This window comes from Aulonocara stuartgranti (assembly GCF_965226115.1).
Source record: "Aulonocara stuartgranti genome assembly, chromosome: 7".
Taxonomy (NCBI): Eukaryota; Metazoa; Chordata; class Actinopteri; order Cichliformes; family Cichlidae; genus Aulonocara; species Aulonocara stuartgranti.
The window spans coordinates 13,514,804-13,534,929 of NC_138945.1; the positions used below are offsets into that span (position 1 = coordinate 13,514,804).

Below are 20,126 nucleotides of genomic sequence, written 5' to 3' on the forward strand. Positions count from 1 at the left end.
CCTCTTAAAGGACGCTGGGGTCATGTGTGCAAACGTGTGCAAACATTAACTGGAAACCGAGAATGAGATCAGTTCTGTTAGCAGCAAGTCTTACCTGTCCCTCTGCAAACTCCTTCTCTTCCCTCAGCTGCTCCAGAGCTGCATCACCTGCAAAAGTATGTCAAAGTCAAGAAAAAGAGTACACAAACTATTTTTTTGTATCTCTTGTCAGATACAAGACTGAGGTATTTTCTCACCAGAGGGTGGGAGTTCCTTGTCTCCTTCCTCCGAGGCTTGTGCTCCCATAAGCCTTTGCTCTAGACTATGAACGCGGCTCTGCAGCTGAGCTTTGTCTCTCTCTAGCGTTTCCACGGCCGACTGCAGGGTCTTGGCCACGGCATTTTCTCCTCGCAGCACCGTGATCTGCCGATAGAGACAGACAAATACCTTACATATTTGTCATTACACAGGACAAATGTAGCGTGTCCAAGATACTATAAGTTGAGCGTGAGTACCTCATTCCTCAGAGTTTCTAATTCCCGGTCTTTGTCTGAGATTAAGGCTCCAGTGGATTTCTGGAAGTTTGTGTCCCCCTCTGATTCCACATTTGAGACAATTTCTCTGCAGAAAAATGTGTACAAGGAGTAAACAGTGAAAGGACTTTTTATTTCCAGTTTCTTGCTATTCTTTATTTGCATGCATTGTTTTCTATCTTATAGATAAGACTGTATCCATTTAACGGTGTGATTACTAATGTTAAATGTTGACAGCCTAGACAAGAGCTTAAGATGATTCACAGTGTCAAACGCACACTTGAAATCAAGAAAAACAGCTGTAACATAACTGCTCTTGTCTAAGTAAGATTTCACTCTCTCAACAAAAACAGACGTTTCAGTTGAATGAAGAGTGCGAAATCCAAATTGCATAGGGTGTAAACCCGGATTGGAGTTAGTGGTGCAACGGATCACGGTTGATCCATAATCCGAACCCATCCCACTCCACGGTTTGGAACGCACGTGATCCGAAGATTCGAAAAAGAAGAAAAGAAAATATGTGTATGGTGGTCAGTCTGTCAAGCGATAGTTATGGCCACCGCTAGCGGTCCAAGTGGAGGAGCAGAGGAGTTTGCGGCATTTAAGCAGGCCTTTGCTGCCCAATCCGACTGGGCTACAGCTATTACAAAAACTATTGGGGTGTTTAGCTGCAGACGGGAGGCCGTATTCCGTTGTGCAAAACAAGGGGTTTTGCACAAGGGGTTCTGCAGCTGGTTCAAAATGCGGCTGCACGACTCCTAACAGGAACTCGAAAAAGAGCATATAACCCCCGTGCTAGCCTCTCTGCACTGGCTGCCTGTGTCTTTTAGAGTTAATTTTAAAATTCTTATGTTTGTTTTTAAATGCCTTCACAGTCTTGCCCCGCCTTACCTCTCTGAGCTTCTTCATCCCCACATACCCTGTCGGTCTCTCAGGTCAGCTGACCAGCTGCTCCTGGAGGTACCGAGATCCAGGAGGAAGCTCAGAGGGGACAGGGCCTTCTCTATTGTGGCTCCAAAATTATGGAATAATTTGCCCTTGCACGTTAGAGAGGCCCCTTCACTGTCCACTTTTAAATCACGTCTTAAAACCCACTTTTATTCCTTGGCTTTTAACCTCAGTGAGACTTAGTTTCTTTTTTAATTGAAGTAGTTATTTAATTAATGATTTCACTCTTCTTTTATTTGTTTTTATTTATATCTCATGTAATTTTATTTTACAGTTCCAATGTACAGCCCTTTGTGTCAGCTGTGGTTGTTTTAAAGTGCTTTATAAATAAAGTTGATGATGATGGTAAACTATGATGAACGTGCTTGAGCCACGCTATGATATCTCGTTGCGCGTCCACTTCAGTGACAAGATCGTTCCAAGCACGTATGAGCAGGAAAAGTTACAGCTGAACTATCCCAGGCATCTTCTGTTGCCCTAACTACAAATGGGTGGAACTCCAGGGCAACGGAAAGCCACGTGGCGGTGACCGCTCATTATATCACAGCGGAGTGGTAGATACAAAGCCCTGTACTGCCCAATAGATTAGATTAGATTAGATGAAACTTTATTAATCCCATGGGTTCCTCTGGGAAATTCAGTTTCCAGTAGCACAGTGAGCAGAAATATACCACATATACACATATATAAATATAGAGAATACAAAAGGGATAAATAGAATAAATAGGAATAAGAATACAAGGGAACGGCACATTTCAAGTTTTGTGAGTCTATTACACCATTGGATATTAACAAAAACTATTGCACAGGGAAAAGGCACTACAGCTTACTTGTTCCCCCCTCCTTTGTCCCCGTTCCCCCTCCCTCTCCCCTCCAGCGAGGAGTTAAACAGTTTGATGGCGTGTGGGACAAAGGACTTTTTAAGTATGCTCGTCCTTGACTTTGGGAGAAGCAACCTCTCACTGAACAGACTCCTCTGGCTGTTTATGGCCGTGACTTAAAACCGTAATCCGATCCGAACCATGAGATATTTGATCCGTTGCACAACTAATTGGAGTCATTAACATGTTCCATGATAGAATTATCAACCCACTTTTCTGCAATCTTTGAAAAGATAGGGAGTATGCTAATAGGTTGATAATTAGCAGGGTCTGATTTATCACCCGATTTCTAAATTGGTGTAACTTTTGCCACCTTCTAACTCAGAGGAACAACTGCCTGCGTGATTGATAAATTAATAAGATTGGTCACAGGCACCAAAAGATAAGATTTATAATGCTTCAAGAAATTGGTATCAAATCCAAACTCATCCCTTGCTTTAGAACTTCTTAATTTAGAGATTATATTTTCTACTTCATTTTCTGAATATTGAACTTTGAATCTTGAGAAGAAACATCCTCTTTGGTGTCGGTATTCCCAATATTTTGTTGAAGGTCACAAGAATTAGAAAACAATTGTGCAATTTCATTAATGGTACTTGGAAATGGAAAGGAAAAAATCATTTAATTTAGTAGCGAGGCTGAGAGGCTCGGATACCAGTTCACTGGCAAATTTAAGTTCAAGGTCTTTATCAGCATTATGCTTACTGTTTGTTAATATTTTCCCAAATTAGCTTACAATTTCCTTTGGCACTATTAATTAGTCATGAAAAAATTTGCTTTTGCAATTCTCAAAGTTTGTGTGACTTTAATCCTTGCAGATATAAAACTTAATCGATCGGTATTTAATCCAGATTGTAACAATTTTTTAAGTAACTGGTCTCTGAGTCTCATAAGCTGTTTACACTCAGTATTAATCCAAGGCAAGGAATAAACTCATTTCTTTAAATGGCTCTCTTTCTGAAATTGTGACAAGACCCCTTTTATAGCAGAATATTTATTAGTGTCATCACATGATAGTATGCTAGTCCAAAATTATTTAGAGCTACCATTAAATTTTGTTCTTGACTATTTGGAATAAATGTTTTTTTTTTTTATATTCATGCTTTTACTGACACATCTCAGTCGCTTGACGGAGGCGGTCGCACTTTCTCCTTCTCCCTTATCTTTCCTGCTTGGCTTCTCATGTCTTTCGTATAGTCTTGCTTATTCTCTAACCCTAAGAGAGTCTCCCAGACTTGTTCTCTAAAAACATAAAGAAGAATTATGGATTTGATCAACTGGTCCCTTAACGGAATTGACACCCTCCTGGGCTTGGGAGAGCCCGATTGTCCTGCAGAGACGTTTGCTGCCGGATACTCGATGGTCAGTTGCGTCGTGTGTCTGGCGACACTCTCGATGGAGGACTTTGAATGACATCTACCAATTTGGAACTACGGTAACAGAGTTCTAGCTGATTGGAGCTGGCTTGGACCTGGCTTATCGAAGAATAAGAAGCAACTACAGCTGTTCAAAATACCACAAGGGTTGCCGACATGATAGACGATTGGCAGGGCTGTGAGTACTCAGACTGTGTGTTTTTTTTTTAAACGTAATATGGATAACATCTTGAAGAAGAACAACGGGAATTGAGAGACCTGGTGGCCAGTGACGGACATTAGACCAACTGTAAAATTGGAAGCAGTTTGTTCGCACTAACCAAAACAACTACCATCTTCATCTCATGTGGCCCCCCTGGCGCCAGCTGGATGCTCATAACAATTCTCCCTAGATAATAAGACTGTTTGTTATGACTCTCTCCCTCCTCACCCGCGTCGACCGAAGATTGTTGACTTTTGCTTAACCAGGTGAAGGGACACTTTCTCTCGGTTGAACACGGAACACAAACACACCGACGCACATATACACATGTACACTGACACAGACCTACACTCACCCCCCACCCCCTCCATACGCCTTCAAAGCTTATGTCTTCCATGTTGTGAGATGTGATGATTCATGTGCTGAGGTGTTTTTTCTGTTCTCAAACTGATCTCCCTGTTGGAGCTCAGTCTGGGGGGAGTTCTTTTTTTCTCCTCGTCTTTCCTCATGTTGTGCATTTTCCATTGTTGTCCGGTTCCGGGTCGCTGCTCGTGCGGCTGACCGGCCAGCTACCTAGCCTGACCTGTCTCCCCAATGTGATGTTTGTGTATTGTATGTACGGTCGGCAAGGTCAGTCTCTTAATTGCCCCTTGGGGATAAATAAAGTCTTCTGAATCCTGAATCATTGTTTTACCATTGTTGGAAATGAGTTATTATCCTTGTCATGTTGCCCTGTGAGGTCTGTGTTTTGTAATTGTTTTTACCAGTTTTAGAACTTAGTACTTGGAGCCCTGGCAAATAAGTGTATCAGTAAAGCACTGGTTCAACTTCTGTTGTTTGAAAAATGTGACATATAGATAAAAATGACTTGACTTGGCTTGACTATGCTCACATTTGTCCAAAGGACATTGTTCCAGAAGTTTTGCAGTTTGTTCATATGCAACTTTGCAAAGCTCTCTTTATAGAGAGAAGCTTTCTTCTGGCAACCCCTCCGAACAAGTGTAGTAATCGTGCTGTCATGAACTTTAATATTTCCCATATAAACTGGGGCTTTCAGAGTCTGAAAGCTGTAGCACCTGAATAATCATCTTAGCTGTATTTTAGCAGATTTTATCACCGATTGCCAAAAAACACTTACAACAGAATAGTAGCAACCAGCTGACACTCCGGCAACATATCCGTTCCAGCAGTCTTGACAAACCAAAGAGAAGGAGAGCAGTTTGTTTTACTGAATCATCTCTCATGTCTCTTAATGTTTACTTTAAAACACTCTCTCCCGCCACATCTATTATTTCTGCTCTAATTGTATGCAACCTTGCCATTCCCCTCGAGCCAAAACTGCAGAGCTGCCAGTTCATCTTACATCTTTTTGACTTCACTTCACTCTGCTCCTCACTCTGATCTTACACCACATATTTGTCTTTGATGTTAGACTGTGCCTTTCACTCGGAACTTAAGTCACTGGTCTCCATTAAGTGGTGGGATGTTTATGACTGGCACAGGGCCACAGAAGTGATATTCACAGCTTCTTTTGTTTCAAGACTTAGACAAGGCTTAAAATAAGACCAAACAGCGTCACAGTAAATAGATGAAGGAACTAAAATTACATTTTAAAAAAATCAAATGTTATCCAACTAAGAGCAAATCTGGGAATACTAAAAGAAAAAACACAGTACTAATGCAACGTGGCCTGGAACTAAATCCCAAAGTGACATATTTATATTGCTTGGTTTACCTGACTATAAGTCTAATATCCAAAGATATTCAGTTGAGTTTCTTTTTTTATTTAAACAAAGAGTGCCCTTATGTCTTATGATTTGAAAGATTCAGAGGTTGCTCTTCTGCTTTTGTAATAGTCATATCTTTGTCCATTTATTTATTTTTTATACTCTATGCTGTACAATCCTTCCATTTTCTTAACGGTTTATCCACTTCAGGGTTGGTTGGAGCCTATCCTAGTTTTTTTTTTTTTTTTTTTTTTTTTTTTATAAATGACATCAGAAACAGCAGTATGCGACATTACGTGATGGCAGAGCTTCAGTTCATCCTTTGTCATTTTTTTTTTTTTTTTTAATAAATAGGACAGGGGGAATGAATGAGAGAGAGAGGGGGAGAGAAAGAAAGAAAACCAAAGGGGAGAAGAGACGGTGAGAAGGGGGGGGAAGAGAGAGAAAAAAAAAAAACTCCTGGGTCACCTGTATGGAGAAAAAAAAAAACAAACAAAAAAAACAAACAGAGGAGACAGCAAACAACAAAGAGCAACATAATAATAGAGAAAACAAAGCACCATCACAATAAACTAGCTAGTCATAGATATCAATATTTACTAAATAATAAACGATATTGTGCAGCACGCAAGATAGACAGCGCACAGTGTGCTTTGAGGCAGCAGCCAAGAAAGCTTTAGTCCGTGTCTGTGAATACCCATGTGTGCATACCTGTGTGGATCAGCATGCTTGCATTCCAAAGGTTTCTCCATGTAATGATCTGCTAGGGAGTGTGGGGGGGCCACAGCCCCGTCCTCCAGGGTGTGAAGTGGGTATGGAGGAGATCAAAACTCCAGACATCCAGAGGCCCCCAGAATACAAGAGACCATGGAAGACCAACAGAGGGGCAGCCGCGCCACTGTTCCAGTAAGAGCTGAGGAGAGTCCCAGATGAGGGCTCGCCCAGCAGCCGCGGAGCAGAAGTCAGGGGGAGTTGCAGTGACGCGCCCGTGAGCTCCGCCGGCCCCCAGCTGTGCCTGAGTGACCGAGCCCCAGGCCGAGAGGCCGGGGGCACCCCACCTCCAAAGGGGCCCGAGCGAGCCCCAGGCCCCGACAAGCGGCCGCCAAGGAGTGAGCCGGTGTGTACCCGGACGCCCACCCCCAGATACAAAGAACCACCAACACACCGACACCTGAGGGAGTCCGCCACCGGCAGGGGAAGTGGTGGTGGGTGGAGATAGGCCTCCAAACCTTGGAGGGCCTGAGGTGTCCCCAGAGAGGTGGCGTCTGATACCCAACCTGACATATAGACACAGACATACGGGCACACACAGACACAAACATCCATTCCCACCCTCATGCTCTCATATGCACTCACTCCACACTCAACCAACGTGGAGACAGACATAAAGAGACGCTGTACACACAATCACACTCCCCAAGCGTACTCTACAAACCGGGTCTAGGTACCCTTGCCCCTGGAGGGGGGAATTGCACCCAGACCCAGGTGGTGTTACCCTTTTCCCTGCGGTGGGGAGAGGCAGACCACCCCGACTCCGCAGCAGCAGGGAGGCCCCACACCCCAGACCGCAGTCGGACGGCCAACTCCTCCTACTAGCCCTCCCGCTCCAGCAGGCCGCAGAGAATGGGGGTGGGAGAAGACTCCAAACCTCCCTCCACCCGCTCATTGTAGTGTTGATGCATATGTGTTCTAAGGTGCAATTAAAACCCAGGAGGGCATGGAGCTACCTGCCAAGGAGCAGCAGGTAAGCGCATAGTCCCTCCTGCTAGCCCTCAATGACTAGTTTTCATGGGACCAAAGGGATGTTATACCCTGGACAGATCACCAGGTTCCTCACTGGACTAATGCAGATACATAGACAACCTTTCACACCTAGGGCCGTTTACGACGAGTTCATGTGCATGTTTTTGTACTGAGCACCTGGAGAGAACCCATGCAGTCACATGTAGATCGTCCATACGCCACTTGACAGCCAAACTGGGTGGTTATTTCAAACCCAGGGCATTTTTGCTGTGAGGCACAGTGCCAAGGATCCCAGCATTATGCTGCCCCTGGTCGTTTGACCAGAACATTAATATGAAAGATAATGACTGGAAGAGGACTTTGTTCATAGTGAGTCTCTCAAATAGATAGCAATCAAGTCTTTCTAGATGCAAGTCTGTCTCCTCAGGAGTAATCTTAAAACCTCTCCTCTCAGTTATGTGGGGAGTTATTTGAAGCACTTTTTAAAACTAATCTCTAATAATCTCAATTTTAAGTGGTGAACAGGACATAAAAACTGCAAGTATAAAATTACCAGTTGACTCTGATAAAAACTTCTTAAAGCTAGTTGTTTTCTGAAGAAAACATCCAGATGTGCAAAAATGACATTGGTCACACAGCCTCTTATATCCTGATGATCAGAGATCAATCCTGCACTCATAGCTGTTGACCGAGTAGGAAGCTGGAGCCAACAATCAGTTAGTCAGCAAGTTACTTGGTTACAATCTCTTATTATACTTCTTTTTTCCCAGTCTTTAATTAAACCTTCAGCAACAAACCAGCAAATTACCACCAGAGAGATTTTGATTTTTATCTACAGACTTTCACACCAAGTTTCACACTTTAGCTCTTCATCAGCTCTGTTACCAGGACTACAATACAGATGTAACGCTGGCTCATCTCTGATAAGAAAAAACAGTCCAGCAGTCAACAGAGGGATGTGTGTAAGTACAGAAGGGAGTCCCATTAGAGGAACCACGTCACATTAAAGCTACCCTCCAAATCTCCAAAGGAATCAATCTCCTGATGTCAATATTTGAATAATCAACCAGCACTTAAGGAACGAAAACATTATAATACTGTGGTTTTATTTCTGGTCATTCCTGATAATGACTTCAGAAGCTGTTTAGTGTTGTTTTGATGGCTTTGTGTGTATCTTTGTTTAGCTGCTTTGTTGTTATAGCTACTGTGTTGTGCTAGTTTATAGTTGAAGAGTTAAAGGGGACCAAGTGTGTTCATTTTCACATTGAGTTCATTGTATTCTTGAACTCTACTAAAGTAGGGTTGCATGAGTCATACTTTCATACATATTCATATCAATTAATGATTATTTATGTTATAGAGGAATTTGGTGCTGCCCCTCATCTTTGGGAAACAACTAATTTTTCACTTTTTAAAAATGAGTTAAATGGTTATTTGCTAAAAAATGAAAGATATGACATCATTATTGATGTTGGCTGTAGTCTTTTATAGGTTGTTACATTAGTTTTAGATGCATCAGCAGAGGAATTACTGAGAGATACAGTGACGAACACTATAACATTCTATGTTCAATGTTTAAAAACTAAACAGGAAAATATATTAAAAAGTCAGAAAATCAACATTCAAAATTTGAAGAACATATTTCATAGTATCTAACCTGGTCTTCATGTCTGGCTGCTGACAGCTGTGATCCTCGTTGTGCTGAGGCGTAAACACACACACAGACAAAATATAGAAGTATTTAAATAGAATCTAAACCCGTCTTAGCTTCAACAATTTAGTCACAGCAGGAGATAAAACCTCATTAGGCCAAAACCCTGATCTCTAACAGGATAAAGGAAAAGCATTTACATAATAAGAAAGTTAAAAAGGTCAATACCTCATCAGGATGCTGAGACTTGTGGGATGCCAGCTTCAGCTCCTCACTAGGGAAAGAAAAGACAATTCACACATTTGAGGGCTGCACTAAAGGCAGTGTAGTCGGGTCCCAGTGATGTCTGTGTCACCAACACTGCTATATGCTTAAATCTGGTGATTCCCAGATATTCGCATCTGTTAACATCTCACCTATACAAACCCAAGTAAGCATATCCAATACACATCTGGCTAAATATTCTAATGCTTAATGACTTTGTACTGCTACAAGAATCATTACTGATATACACAACAAATATATTAGAGGCTATTTTTGTAAATGATGAATACATTTCAATTAGGGTTGCAACGATACTCGTATCGATATTGAACCGTTCGATACAGTGCTTTCGGTTCGGTACGCATATGTATCGAACAATACAAAATTTTTAATTTATTTTATCAACTTTTCTTCTGACGATGCTGTCTGTGTTGAGAGCTCAGTGGATCTGCGTTTGACTACTCCGCCTAGGCTGCACTGTCGAGTGCAGATCCACTAAGCGCAGCGCAAGCTAGCAAGACAGAAGCTAACATGGCAAATTGAACCTCCCCCACCCTCATTCAGATCTGGCCTTTGGAACTATTTTGGTCTTCATGTGAAGTATGACCCTGAAGGTAAGCGCGTCATGGACAAAAGTAAAACAGTATGTCGGATGTGCCACGCAATGCTCAATTACATGGGTGGGAACTACTGCGTTAGCACAGTCAGCTCGTTAATGTGTTGACGCCATCCAGCCCCACGCACGGGCCGATTCACGGTAGCTCGTTAACGGAGATTTGCCGTGTTGTGGCGTTAACGTCATTTCAGATTAACGCTGACAGCACTAGTGGGAACACAATGAATATGACTGCACATTTACACCGACATCATCCTAGTGCAAAGACAAGTGGAAGTAGACAAAAACAACAAGCACGCATGCTACAAACTTTACCCGAGTCATTTAGACAGCCGTTAGCACATGATTCTCCTTATGGGGACCTGATATGTTTAATATGCTGCTGAGAATATAGCCCAGAAGAAGCTTATAGTATAGCTTTTATTTTGGAAAGAGCCATTTCTCTGTAATAAACTCTCTTTTCCAAAGATGAGTGATTTCTCGATCAGAGATTTATTTTTTTTATTACTTTGTTGTTTCAGCAACATTAAATATAAAAACTGTACTTTTGAGTTAAAATATATATTTATAATTTTAATAAATGACAAATTAAAAAAGCATGAACATTTTTTGTATCGAAATATCGAACCGTGACACCAAAGTATCGAACCGAACCGTGAATTTTGTGTATCGTTGCACCCCTAATTTCAATGATGAAATGTTCATGTTGAGCACCCATTAGTTCCCTTCAACTCTCAAAGATGTCCTTGCCAGCTGATACTCCCTAATCTAAAGACTATAATATGATCACACAACATCTGAAGTAAATAAAAGCACACAGGGGTTATTAGGAGACATTCATATTGCTGTTTGTTTTATAAGCTGTACATGTTCTCCCATTAAATCGCATCTCTCTACAGGAGATGCACTGACCAAGCAGCCAACCCAAATGGTGATTGAGAGCTACATATGGCATCAACCAGAGGCAACAGGCTTGATTCTGAGGCTAATGTGAAAGTACACTAAAGTGCAAAGCCACTGATGGATCTTACTGATGGATCTTGACCTGAAAATAATAAAGCCAATGTGAAATTGCTAAAAGCTGATTATATGCTAGAAGTCAAATTCAACACCTTCCATCATAACAACTGTATGACTCACCAGTTTGGATTGTTAACAATTAACAACACAGACAGTTGTAGCTGATTACTATTTGAAATTTCCAGATACTGAGTGAGCCAAAATTTTGAGAAGATAACCCATTGTAAACCATAGAAAAGTTCAGGGCTGGAGTTAATGTGTAGAAACAGCTACAAAGAGCTTAAGTATTACATCATATTCAGGCCATCTTCTTTTCTACAAACTTCAGTGCAGTCTTTCATTGGTCGTGCTGAGAAACCAAAAAAGTATGTCCCTAAGAACACACTGGCCTCCACTACAGGAACTGTGGTTATGTGCAGTTTGTGTAAACACCTCACTAACTTATTTCTTCTATTCTTTACTGATTACAAAAATCTCTACAGCAGTGTCCAGCTGTTATTCAGACATGTCTGAGCTAACTATGAAAACTCAACTTGCTCATGGACTCAGCTTTTCTACCCAGCTGTGATATTTGAACAATTGTTATTTTCCTATTTCTGAATTAGAATTCTGAACTTTCAGTTCATGTCTATAACTGTCACTAAATAAGAGATATCTGTAAAAATGCTCAGTGGATCTTAAAAAAAAGTTAACCATTACTTCAAATGGATTGTTTCAAAACACGATGGATTTATATTTGGAAACCATTCTCAGACTTTAGAAAAGCTATTTCTATGTCTGTGATGTCTGAGCAGGGACGATCAGAGAGTGCTGTTTGCCCCTCCCACAAAAGCAGCACAGAAAATTTTCAGAAGCTCTTTCACGAACCTAGCTCTCTGGGCCTGGGTGAGGCTTTAACATATTAATGGTCATGAAGTTAGCAGTACAAATATAGGGAGGTAGAGGGCCACCACAGTTTAAGATGTTTTGATGTATGCTCAATTATCCAGGTAAGTAAATCCCAAAAGGTTGATTCTGTTCATCTAGATGTACGATTTTCAGTGAGAGAAACGTTTCGTCGCTCATCCAAGTGACTTCTTCGGTCTCCGAAATCTCTTATGGGAGGCACAGTTCAAGATATTGACAGTATAAAGGATGAACCACCACCGTGACGTCATTTTCTAAAATGCACATAATCTATGTTAAGATATTCTCTGATATAAAGAGATCAGGCTACAACTAAAATGAACAACCCTCTGTGCCAAGAGCAATGGCCACTGACCACTGACCTGACTTCAGTGTAAACTGAATGTGAGATTGTCAGTGTACATTATATGCTGTATATACAGACAATTTTCATACAGCCATGATTGTGATGAAACTGATCTCTGACATTTATTAGTTTAGTAGTTTCTGAAAATATAACCAAAAAAGTCAAACATTTTGCACAACAATCCTAAATCTTAAAGTAGTGAAACGTGATGAGCTAATCTACATATTAGCTCTCATCACTTAGAAAGACACGTGTTGTTCTGTGTCTGCTGCCTACATTCACTCATGACACAGTCCTATTTTAAAAGGAGTAGTTTATATACTGTAGTGCTTTACAACTAACCTACCTACACTACACTATTTGACTACAGTGGGGCAAAAAAGTATTTAGTCAGCCACCGATTGTGCAAGTTCCCCCACTTAAAATGATGACAGAGGTCAGTAATTTGCACCAGAGGTACACTTCAACTGTGAGAGACAGAATGTGAAAAAAAAAATCCATGAATTCACATGGTAGGATTTGTAAAGAATTTATTCGTAAATTAGGGTGGAAAATAAGTATTTGGTCACCTCAAACAAGGAAAATCTCTGGCTCTCACAGACCTGTAACGTCTTCTGTAAGAAGCTTTTCTGTCCCCCACTTGTTACCTGTATGAATGGCACCTGTTTGAACTCATCATCTGTATAAAAGACACCTGTCCACAGCCTCAAACAGTCAGACTCCAAACTGGCCAAGACCAAAGAGCTTTCGAAGGACACCAGGAAAAGTATTGTAGACCTGCACCAGACTGGGAAGAGTGAATCTACAATAGGCAAGCAGCTTGGTGTGAAAAAATCAACTGTGGGAGCAATCATCAGAAAATGGAAGACATACAAGACCACTGATAATCTCCCTCCATCTGGGGCTCCACGCAAGATCTCATCCCGTGGGGTCAAAATGATCATGGGAACGGTGAGCAAAGATCCCAGAACCACACAGGGGGACCTGGTGAATGACCTGCAGAGAGCTGGGACCAAAGTAACAAAGGTCACCATCAGTAACACACTACAATGGCAGGGAATCAAATCCCGCAGTGCCAGACGTGTTCCGCTGCTGAAGCCAGTGCATGTCCAGGCCCGTCTGAAGTGTGCCAGAGAGCACATGGATGATACAGCAGAGGATTGGGAGAATGTCATGTGGTCAGATGAAACCAAAGTAGAACTTTTTGGTATAAACTCAACTCGTCGTGTTTGGAGGAAGAAGAATACTGAGTTGCATCCCAAGAACACCATACCTACTGTGAAGCATGGGGGTGGAAACATCATGCTATGGGGCTGTTTTTCTGCCAAGGGGACAGGACGACTGATCCGTGTTAAGGACAGAATGAATGGGGCCATGTATCGTGAGATTTTGAGCCAAAACCTCCTTCCATCAGTGAGAACTTTGAAGATGAAACGAGGCTGGGTCTTCCAACATGACAATGATCCAAAACACACCGCCCGGGCAACAAAGGAGTGGCTCCGTAAGAAGCATTTGAAAGTCCTGGAGTGGCCTAGCCAGTCTCCAGACCTCAACCCCATAGAAAATCTGTGGCGGGAGTTGAAAGTCCGTGTTGCTCTGCGACAGCCCCAAAACATCACTGCTCTCGAGAAGATCTGCATGGAGGAATGGGCCAAAATACCAGCTACTGTGTGTGCAAACCTGGTAAAGACCTATAGTAAACGTTTGACCTCTGTTATTGCCAACAAAGGTTATGTTACACAGTATTGAGTTGTATTTTTGTTATTGACCAAAAACTTATTTTCCACCCTGATTTACGAATAAATTCTTTACAAATCCTACCATGTGGATTCATGGATTTTTTTTTCCACATTCTGTCTCTCACAGTTGAAGTGTACCTCTGGTGCAAATTACTGACCTCTGTCATCATTTTAGGTGGGGGAACTTGCACAATCGGTGGCTGACTAAATACTTTTTTGCCCCACTGTATATAAAAAAGACAGCAGCATAGACAGTGTTGTCAGGGAATTTATGAATCTGGATATTTTTGGATGCCGGAACTAAATGATTTGTTCAGGAAAATGAGTTTAGCCCCATGTAGGTCATTCTTAGGATTTGTGTCAAAGTTAAAACTCTGAAGCTATGTGTGACTAATAGCCCAATCACAGCACCATCTGGGTGAAATATTTAGCTGTCTGCAGTATAATTACATTCCCCATGCCTCTATAGCATCCTGCACTCTAACACAACAGTGCGCTCCACTGTGCAGTTCTTTTTGCATATTCTGTGTTCAGAGGACATCACAAACCTCTCGTCTCAGTTCCAGTTGTGCTTTGTGTTAGGTACTAATTATTCATTTTAACATGCTAAAATAATTAAATGAGATGAGGAAAATGTCAACATTTCACCTGCTAAATATCAGCAGGTTAGCAGTTGAATAACAGCAAACTGTTTTTTTTGTCATTGTTAACAATAGAATATCTATTCTAAATTATATTTCTAAATTCTAATTCTACAATACATTTTTTTTAGATAGTAAAAAATAGGGCATGATGTAAAATGAGTTTACCACTCCTGCTTTAGATAAAAGACGGACAGACCCTGCTTACAGATCTAAATATCTTTTGCTGCCTTCACACTGCAGGAAATCGATGATTATTTAAATGCATGATCACTTTAATTCATATTCCACATAAAGCACAATTTGATCTCAACTGGACTGGATCATTAAAACGGCTGCATACTTGCCTAAAACCTGAAAAAAATGCCCCCATAAGTGTATTCTTTCTCTTAGTGTAAAGACATACAGAAGTACACTCTGAAGACATACATATTCTCACATAATGAGCCATCTATTTACAAGAAAGAACAGCCTGAAAAATAAGTGACATGTCTCATGTAGTGTGTCTGCTTGCTGTCAAGAGTGTTATTTCAAACAAGACTATGACTGAATACTTTCTTCGCAAAGCTAATTTTGATGCTGATTTCAGACAATCATCTCTCGCTTTCATGAATCCCACAGCTGTGATAAATATAAACATCATCTGAACTGTTTATTTATACTGCAAATCCAATTTTCTGCACTCTTCCATTACGCAGGTGGCCTACAGCTGAGTTCTCTATCTTAACACCCCCTGTGTGACCGTTTTAACAGTAAAAGAAAAAGTGAAAGAAATGAAAGCATAAAAAAATATCCAAACCAAATGAAGTTAATGAACAATATTTTTGGCCTTCAAAGATAAAATTACAGCAGCACCAAAATAACACAATCATGACACGTATGTGAGCTACAATGTTTACAGCTGTTCTTTCATAGCACAAAGCCACCTTGTTTCCGTACAAGCCTGAAAACCCTCTCTCTTGCCGTCTCTCTCTCTTTCTCTCTCACACACACACACACACACACACACACACACACACACACACACACACACACACACGCTGATGTCCTGATGTCACAACAAGAGAAATAGCCTTGTCGGAGCCAGGCGGTCCTAGGAGGAGAGGAGGGATTACATAACAGGAGCAGAGTGAGGAAGGACGTGCCTCAAAAAGGATGGCGGAAAACATTGTTGGGACAAGGCGGGGTGGAGGTGGAGGGAAAGAAAATGTAAAACAACAATATAAGACTGTAACATGAGTCATCCATTTAGAGAGCTTTTATTTTCAATTATTTAGGCAAAGGCAGAAAAAAAGACAAAATTGTGCTTGAGGAGACTGGAACCGTTACACTGTCACTGATGTCATTTGTTGACATTTTTCATCTCCATTTGCTGCCTCTACATGCTACATATTGATGACTATAATCCAGCCAGTTAAATCCATGTGGAGCTCTGCAATTTAAGGGTTCTGATGACTCAAGGGGACGTGTGGCAGGATGATGTAAAGGCTCCAAAAACACACGCATGGACACTACATATTTACACATGTACACAGAGGTACTTGACAGCTTGACAGAAACGCAAGCTCTATAAATAGAGCTCAGCGGCAGACTGGAACTTCACCAGAAACAAAAAAACAGAAAAGAAAAGAAGAAAAAATATGCCATAAGAAGAGAGAATACTTTTATCCTGAATCAAAAGCACCATGTTTCAGCTTACAACCAAAGATATACTGCTGAGTCAGTGCAAATGAAAGACTTTCCACATCTACATGTCAACACCAAACACATAGAAGGAATTAATAATGTAGATAACACGCTGTAAAAAAATGTCCAATTTTAATTCAGATAATGTTTTAAATGAACTTGAGCAGAGAAAAGTCAAGATATAAGGATCATGTGGCTAAGGTTCATGATTCACTATTTTCACACATACAGCTTCTCTACTATTTTTGGAAGAAGGGGTTGATTATTATTTCCATGTTCAATCAGTTCAATCCCAGGAGACGATGTAAATCCCATCAGAAAAGGCAGCTGTCATAAAACATCTGCCGAATCAAACATGCGGAGCTACCTGCTGTGAAGACCTGATGTAAATGAGCAAGCAGCCAAAAGTTGACATGTGAGATTACTGTGTCGACAAAACTGCAGATTCAATCAAGATATTTCAGGATCACATTTTGTGACATTTTTAAGTATAGTTAAGGCCTTAATTTTGCATAAATGGCTCTCAGACTTTTTAAGCATCTGTGAAGACACACTGTCAAAAACATTGCAAACATATACATCCAGAAATGTAAAAACCATAACGTGGATTGTACAGTTAAGGATCTCAAACCTGAATAATGAATGCACACTCAATCTAAATTTCCAGTCAGGTGTCATGATTCAGGAATGTTTAATAGGAGTACTACGCAAATGGGCTTTCTTTGCTGTGTTTCTAAACAGTATTGTACATTGTCCTCCACATCCATTATCACACAACAGCATGCTCTGACTAATTGTACTTTCCACAACAATTTAGAGCATATTTACAAGTGGAAGCATCTCTCTAGAGAGTTACACATGTTGCCAATTCAACAGCACATTTGACATTTCAGCTATAAAAATAAAAGTATTTTTGACCCATTAAGGTAACAACTAACAACTGTCAAGCCACATTCTCACACAGTCCTTACTGAGCAGAATTAGAGCTTGAAAATGCAGACTGGATTTTTAATGAACATTTGGCCCCCAGGACAAATTTAGCAGCTCCAAACTAATGAACTGGCTGGCTGGGGGTCACCTTTACGGGAGGCAAGAGGCAGGAAAAAACACATTAGTTATCATGAGTACTCACATTTCCTTGCAGAGGACGCCAATACGCTGGTTTTCTGAGCTGCTCCCCTCTTTTGACAGACTGAGCTCTTCCTGATATTTGGAATTCTGCTGTTTCAAAGCCTCAAGCTGAAGAGGAGCAAGATGGAAGAAAGGAAAGAGGGTGAGAAAGACACAGGGACTACAGGTATACAAGATTACACCTGATCCTTATTATTATTTCTCTAGAGGAAACAAACAAATATTGCAATTGTGTGCTGGTCAGTGATTTTTGGATCCCGTCTGGAGTATTTATGCTTATTTCATCTTGGCTGTAATTAAAGCTGCAATTACTCAAAGGAGTTTTTGTTCTAACAGTGATGCTCTGCAATTTTAAAGAGTTTGGTTTTGTTCTTCTACCTCATTACTTCAGTGTGAAATGTCTCATTTCAGGCTTTTTATCACTAGTGAGGGATATGAGTGTTTGGCCTACCTGTGTAAATGCTATGCATAAATAGCTCAAACAAAGAAGTTACCTTAAACAGGAAAAGGAAAGTCAGAATTCAATACCAAGAGAATGAAGCAAGAAAAAAAACAAAAAAACCTTAATTTTGGATAATTAATTTTGGATTTCTTCATAACATTGCGTATGTAACAGTCAGTTAACAATATAAAACTCCACTTCTCATTCGTCCATATATCAACAGAAATCCCTGTCCTACTAAAGACATGTTTATGATCTTTCTTTCACCAAAAAATGAAAGCAAAGGTGAAAAACAGTCCATAAAGCACAGAAGCTGAAAGTAGTGACTGTCAATTTATCTGAATCCCCATCTAATCAATTATCAAGGTATTTACTGGCTGGGATAATCCCCAAAGCTTTAAGTCAGTGACCACACACATGAGTGTCTATGGTTTAATTCTCTCCTTCTCTCCCTTATTTAAATTCCAGCAACATTTTTGAGCTCTACAAAACACACAGATATATTCAACATCTTGTTCTAAATGATCGTTGCATTCCTTGGTTTGCATTCAAGAAAACTGCAGTAAGAAAAAAAGAATATCTGGGTCACTAAGAGTGAGACCAGAGGTAATACCTAAAATACACCAGCAGACCAAAGAGGCAAGCAGACAGCAGCATGAGCTGGAACTAAAAATAAAAGCCCCAGAAAGATCTATTCCTTCAACTTCACTGCAAGAAAACTTTTTTGTTTCCCATTTGAGTCACATGGCAGAGATTCCAAACACATCTGAAATCACTCCTGAAGCTTCAAAGCGCTTCTCGGACACATACAGCGCTGTGATATCAGCTGCTTTAGAACAGCGCCAGTCAATAATTAATTAACGAGTATGACTTTGAAGTCTATGTTTTTGCTGAAACAAAAAAGAAAATAAATACATTATAAAAACCTCATGCTAGCCTTTTAGAGCATGTTTCCATTTGCACATTTACACATTGTGATATTAACTGCAGCTGAGCTTCAGAGTTTTTTTTAATTCTATTAGGATAATGTCCAAATTGAATGCATAAACACATGAAGACACACAAACAAGCACAAAATACAGAATTATCCAATAGGTTACAGGCACAGGCAAGGATCATTCACCTGCTTACAATGACCAAGAGATACTACTGTATTAGAAAATGACTGCAGCACTGAAGGTTTTCCTCTCAGTTTGATGTGCTAAAAATAAATAAATAAATAAATCTAACGAATGATCCTACCTGGTAGTGAGGCGAATAGAGGTTGTTGGAGTAACCCTGATGCAGAGCAGCTATGTCCATACCTACACAGCTTACCACTGCTGGATTTCAGATGCGTTCCCTCGCTAAACGACAGCAGTGTTGTGACAATGCCTCCCCTCTCACTCTGTCTATAAAATGCATACACCAACACAAGCCGCTAGGCATCAATAAACCATCAGCTCTCATACCCTGCTGTGCACGACTGAGAGAGAGAAATGGAGAGCGTGTTGCCTGTACAACTCTCTCTCACACACACAGAGTCAGGTTAGGTTAGCACTTCCATTATGTAAGCCTAAATAAGCTCCTCCTCAGACTCCCCCCCCCACCTTTCTGCAGCTCACAATCTGGTTTGTGCACACCACATGCACACACGCGCATGAGAATTTTGACCATTCATTCATTGGTGAATTTCAGCATCTCAGATTGAACCCTCAGTTGGAGACTGCAACAACATGTAATGTACATTCTACCAGACATGCCTTCATACTTTAGGCTCCTGCACTCGTTTAGTGATGTGTTATAGCATGGATACTCTGGAAATCTAACTAGGGCTGCAGCTAATCATTATCCACATGACCAGTTAATGTCTATACAGCAATGCCTGATTCTAGATCAATCAGTCCATAGTTTTAGTTGTCAGCTTTAGGAACCAGCTAATAGAAAAGAAATGCATCTACATGTAGAATTATTTTTATTATTAGAAATACTTATGTTAGGTTATTACACGTTACGGTTTAAATGGTAAAACAGTTTATTTGAAATGAAGATGTTCTTTCCATGTACTAAGTTAGGAAATTACTGCACTTTACTTAAATGTGGTGTATTTGTCTTTATGGCCGGACCTAAATATTACCCACATAGCAAAATTGGTATGGCCCGGATCTGGCCCACACAATGTGCTTACACATTGCCCACATACCACAAAAAATGACGGCCCTTTGGTGGCCCACATCTGGTTTGCCAGATGTGGCCCATACATGGTCCAGCACAAGGCCAGTTGCAGACACACTGCTGGTCCTGTGCTGGCCCAGA

At 40.8% G+C, this 20,126-nt stretch overlaps 1 protein-coding gene across 5 annotated transcripts in view; it reads right to left on the bottom strand.

Annotated features, from left to right (window-relative positions):
- clip1b (CAP-GLY domain containing linker protein 1b) overlaps window positions 1–20,126 on the bottom strand; it is a 48,927-nt gene that overhangs the window by 3,342 nt on the left and 25,459 nt on the right. For 4 of the 5 annotated variants that reach the window (XM_082539129.1, XM_082539128.1, XM_082539132.1 and 1 more), the window contains 6 exons: window positions 17,391–17,497; window positions 9,269–9,314; window positions 9,047–9,090; window positions 495–600; window positions 237–402; window positions 95–147 (listed from right to left, as the gene is read on the bottom strand). In XM_082539129.1, the coding sequence (XP_082395255.1) occupies window positions 95–147; window positions 237–402; window positions 495–600; window positions 9,047–9,090; window positions 9,269–9,314; window positions 17,391–17,497 (522 nt within the window). The remainder of the gene's footprint in view (window positions 1–94; window positions 148–236; window positions 403–494; window positions 601–9,046; window positions 9,091–9,268; window positions 9,315–17,390; window positions 17,498–20,126) is intronic. The other variant, XM_082539131.1, reaches the window with a different exon arrangement.